The 5,483-nt window shown below is 34.8% G+C and overlaps 1 protein-coding gene across 1 annotated transcript; it reads right to left on the reverse strand.

The window, feature by feature from the left end:
* Positions 1,932-4,205, reverse strand: LOC109836344 (polyubiquitin-like). Its single transcript, XM_020404207.1, has 3 exons — positions 3,563-4,205; positions 3,353-3,469; positions 1,932-3,081 (listed from the first exon to the last, which is right to left on the reverse strand). The coding sequence occupies exons 2-3, from the start codon at positions 3,365-3,367 to the stop codon at positions 2,410-2,412; spliced, it is 687 nt and encodes a 228-aa protein (XP_020259796.1). The 5' UTR covers positions 3,368-3,469; positions 3,563-4,205; the 3' UTR covers positions 1,932-2,409.

The raw sequence follows: 5,483 nt of genomic DNA on the forward strand, positions 1-5,483 counted from the left end.
GGTAAATTGATAACTATATTCAGTAAACTATTAACTATAATCCATTATATGTTAACTGTTATTTATAATTTGTTAACTATTATTTATATATAATAGTTAACATGTTAACTATAATAGCTATCAGTTTATATATAATAGTTAACATGTTAACTATAATAGTTAACATCTTAACTACAATAATTAACATATTAACTATAATAGTTAACATGTTAACTTTAACAGTTAACATGTTAACTACCCTCCTTCCTCGATGCCCCTAACAAACTCTAGGGGCCACTATAAACCCCCCGATGGCAATGACGACTGGCGCCGTAACCACTGCTCTCTCCTCCGCTCTTTGCTTCGCGAGGTTGCAGAGCTGACATGTCCTTTTCTCTCGTTGATTTTGCTTTGGTGGAAGGGTTTTAATGGCAATGAGGTTCACTATGCAGGCAACGCTCAGCCTCACAAAGCCCTCCGTTGTTGAAACCCCTCATGTTTGTTCCATTATTATCGTTGGCTTGCTGATGGGTCTTCGTCAAGTTGGGCTTTTGGCGTGTAGATTACCTGTTTGATGAAATTTCTAAGAGATAGTTCAGTTAATTCATTTTGCATTTTTAGAAGTTCCTAAGCTTAGAATTATCTTCAGTATTATTGTATATTATTGGGTTTGTTTAATTGAATGTCAAAGATTTTATACCATCTGTTTGAAGAAATATCTGATAGACTGTTGATATTTATCGTTAAAATTATTTATTTTTATGATGAATAATGCAAACATTTATCAGATGACAAGTTTATGATGAAAATTCCACCATTTGGATATTTCAAAAGCCTATTTAGGTAGGGGTTCTCACTCAAAACTGTATTAATATTTGATATATGGACTGAGGATGTACGCCGGATTTGTTTCAGCCTGAGAAATGGAGGAAGTTCGTAACATGTTATCCATAGCACGTAACATGTTAACGATAATAGTTAACATGTTAACTATTAAAGTTAACATGTTAACTATTGTAGTTAACATATTAGGGAAAACATGAGCTGGGGTCATGAGTTGAAGTCATGATGAAGGGGTAAAATTGGGTTTTTTGGTAAAAAATATAAAAAATCGAAAAAACATGAGCCGAAGTCATGATGGAGGGGCTTGGGCAAACGTTTTTCAAATTTTAAGGGCTGCAGCACATTGGTAAAAGTAGGGGGCTGGGGCACATTGTAAATAGATAAAAAAAAAAGAGCATAACTCAGATACTTGCATAGATGGAAAATGATGATTCACGAACTTAACATTTTAACTTAAAGAATATCTAGTATGAATGGTACCTAGCAATAAAGATACACCTAAAGGATGTCAACCCTTAAATTTGTGGATAAATCCCGAAATCCAATAATGTAAGGTCTAGCATTCATTTGAAGGACATTTAATGTTACGGACCTAAGCGCACATGAAATTTTTACGTGAGAGAGAAAAAGATGGAAAAGTGCACCTAAATAATGTCAACCGTCGGATCGTAAGATTTCAAGATTCTTGTGTCCAGATTCAACGGTTGACATCCTTTCCGTGCACATTTAATGTCGGGTCGTCCCCACCGGATGGTTTCTTAAGAAAGAGAAGCCCAAGCTTTCACAACTTTACCATAAATTTGATAGCTCTTTCTTCAGTTCTTTTGACATCCACCATTAACATAATTCCCAAGCTTTTTTTCTTAAAGTTTTCAATAGCATCCTTCCTGGAAAATATTATTGATTGACTCTGTTCTTGCAATGTAAGTTTATGAGCATGAATAAAGTGCTATTTCGACATAACAAGGAGAAAAAACATAGAAGAATAGACAATGATTTCAGCTGGCTCATTTCTTAAGAAATAGTCCAAAATGTGCAATCAAAAATACCAAAACTAACTATCCATATGTGCTTAAAACCAAACATGAAAAGAAAGCAACTTTGAAGATAAACGCCAAGCTTACAATTGAGGTTGAGATAAAAATCATAGAAACATCAGTATTACACTCTGCAGAGAAACACGACAAATAAACTAAAGAAATCATCCAAAGATGATCAAACGCATAAAATGCCCATATGTTGAAACACTAGTGAAGATATAAGGAAATTTTAACAATCAAAACCATTAGCATAGATTTCCATAAACTCACTCATGCTCAAGTTTTTTGCACATAAAAGGAAAGACAAAAAGATTATTGCTTTAACAACTTGAAAACATCCCAATACGTTATTACCTTCGAAAGACCAGAACAAACGTCACCAGAAGTTTTAAAGTAGCTGATCTCATACTTCCAAAGATAAAGTTTATTAATTGATGCAGAAGCTCACAGGCATTTCTTCTTCAATCTTCCGAATGGCCGAACCAATGAAATCCTAACTATCAATCGTTAATGTGATAGTCCTCCGATTCCAAATCTCAATCAATATCTACATGTCAACTTGCAAGTGAAGAATTGTCCGATCGAATATTCTGCATTCGGAAAGCGTGAGGCTGTCCTCCAGCTCTGTGACATCACAAAAAAGCCTTTGTTTGGTTGCATCAATATCCTTCATACCCTCAACTATCAGCTTGATATCTCGGATAGTATACCAAGATCTTGCTTCAAGTTTTATAAGATTCCCATTCATTGTGCAGAGTAAGATATCAAACTTATCCACTGGACATAGAATCATCTGGAGGGTTGAACCATTTTGTATATTGCAAGCAAGTAATGAATGGTCATCTTCAAGAGATTTTCCCATGTAGATGAGTCCTTGACGATTCTGACAAATTCCCTCCATAGCTTCAATCCTAGCCTTCACATTTTGGATGGTATCTTTGTCGTTCACCACGAGCTTCAAAGTTTTCCCAGTTGAAAGGATCTTTACAAATATTTGAATAGTGCCTCCAAACAAAAGGTTGATCATGGAATTTTGGCAGATGTTGTAGTCAGCTAATGTCTTCGATGTGTCACTTAGGTGGTTGCCTTCAAAAAATAACTCTTGGTCACTCGCTGACAGTCCCTCCCGTGCAAAAACCTTTGATTTAATATCGCGAATTGTGTCTGAGCTTTTTACCACCATCGACAAAATTTGTTCAATTTGCAAATGGATCTGAAACTGTAGTATTAAGAAAGAGAGTAAAGAACGATATAAAATATTAAGTCTAACAATTTGGAGCTACGAGAAAAAACTGTACACGTAGTTATGTGATAATGGAAAAAACAAATTAAGGTACATAAGACGACCGCTAAGATAGCTAAAGAAGAAGAGCTTTTAATAGATACAAGATTCTCATTTTTGACGCAATAATAGGAAATGCTACTTATAGTTGAAATATGGGATCATATCGAGCATGCATACTAAAGCAAACAATATTGGAAGAAAGTACCTTATTCACGTGCATCAGATACCTATGTGCTCAATCTATTAAGGCACTGAACATAAGATGGATCAAGTTTATGACTTTTTCCATGACCACTTATCTTCCTGACTCCAACCATTGAATCTGTAAATTCCTCTCCAAGTGATTATGAAATAGAAAGCACCTTCCATAAACTACAAAAGACCATATGGTGGGTAGGGAAATTTAAAAACTTACCTTACTGTTACGACATCTTTAAGCATGGATGCAGATACATAAGAGTTAGACTTGGAAAGCTTCAAGGAAATCTAAAAAGCCCAAGATGTCTCCATGCAAAATGAACGATGAATGATTAAAATAAAATGAGTGACAAAAACTCTGAAATTATTGGTCAGTTGTTCAACCCATCGGAAACTTCCAAAATATCAGTTGTAAATATCATTCTGTGTGTTCTTTATATATTTATTCCAAAACGTGTACAACATGATCGGTCATGCGCTAAAACAAAAGTTAAAAAGTCAAGTCGTAGAAATACCGTTGTAATGACAGGAGGTGTTTGGCAATCTGAAAGTGAAGGTGTATATGTGAACAGAACCATTTTTGACAAACATTAAAAGGACATCAGAAAGACGTTAAAGAGACAAGATATTTGGCAACTCTAAAGTCAAGTGTGAAAAAGATGCCAAGTAGGAGCACAGTTTTAAATATCGAATATCGGGGAATACTGGACAGTGAAAATCCTTATCAGATGGTGGAAATTGGGAAAATATCAAGGATATGTAATAAATATTGTGGTTACATATCAGATGATTTGCATATATAATATAACGCCCTAAAAGTGTAATTTAAACATACCTAATAAAATCTAAGCACACAAATATGCAGATTATATACCTTTCTTTGTCTTGAAATTATATCATTTCACATTTTCATCTCCTTTATTTGTGTCTTGAAATTGTATCATTTCACATTTTTATCATCACCTTCAAGTTGCCAAACAAACCTCTAAACGTTAATTTTTTCACAACCTAATAGTTCTCAATCCATATCAGGTCCAATCATACAATAAGAAGGTCTGAGACTTTGAAATATTAGTAGTATTTATGGCTTTTACTCATCTTTATTGGTGTATGGAGTGTGGGTGGTTAAGAATTTTGGAACCAAGTTATTGATTTGAGAAATATGAGAAGTGTCTAAACATTGGGTTTTACTAATTTTGTATTTTTGCCTAATGTACCACTAGAAAGCAACTTCTTTGTATTTCGAACCTTAGATTGCCATTGTAAAATATACATTATTGGCCAATTCCTTTAGTTATATTAGGCAATATCAATGACATCGATAAGATACTTTCACGCCACGGGTCTGCGCGGGTTCATTGGTCCTATTCAACCCCTACGACCCACTACGTGAAACATGTTGTTTAGCTCAATCCAACACAATAACTGATATCTATTTTTGCTACATGACTCCGTTGACTAATTATATAAACCCATCCATATTCGAACACACATTGATGCGGGACTACACTATTTTGGGGTATCAAGATCATCTCACCTTAATTAGATGACATCCTCATCATGCCATGACAATAACTACACTATTTTGGGGTATCAAGATCATCTCACCTTAATTAGATGACATCCTCATCATGCCATGACAATAATCCATTCATGATCACCATCGACCAAAGTGGATTCTAGAGGTAGCTCCAATGGGTTCTAGAGGTGATTCCCACTGCCCTTACACAATATAACACTTAGTCTCACATATAACCTAGTTTCACACTTCTGGTTGGTTGACTGCTATGGTATCATTTATTAGGCTTCAAGCACGTGCACCTATTGGCATGATATAAGCCCTGAGACCCATTGAGTGAAACAAGTTTTTTCTATTCATCGCTAAAAGTGCTACCTATTGCTAATACCTGACTTCCTTGACTAACTACATTCGCATAGACAACTGATGTAGGACTATACCATTTTGGGGTATCACAGTTTTAAACGGATCATTTAGCTTGTCTCAAATCCAATATAATATGTTTGTCACTTGAAATATTGTTATCTATATTTCAGAAGTATTGTTTTCGTCCATATAGAATTTTAGGGTTCTACTAAGACACTACTTTTCTCTCAATTCCATTCTCTATACAATTTAC

This window comes from Asparagus officinalis, chromosome 4 (assembly GCF_001876935.1).
Source record: "Asparagus officinalis chromosome 4, Aspof.V1, whole genome shotgun sequence".
Lineage (NCBI taxonomy): Eukaryota > Viridiplantae > Streptophyta > Magnoliopsida > Asparagales > Asparagaceae > Asparagus > Asparagus officinalis.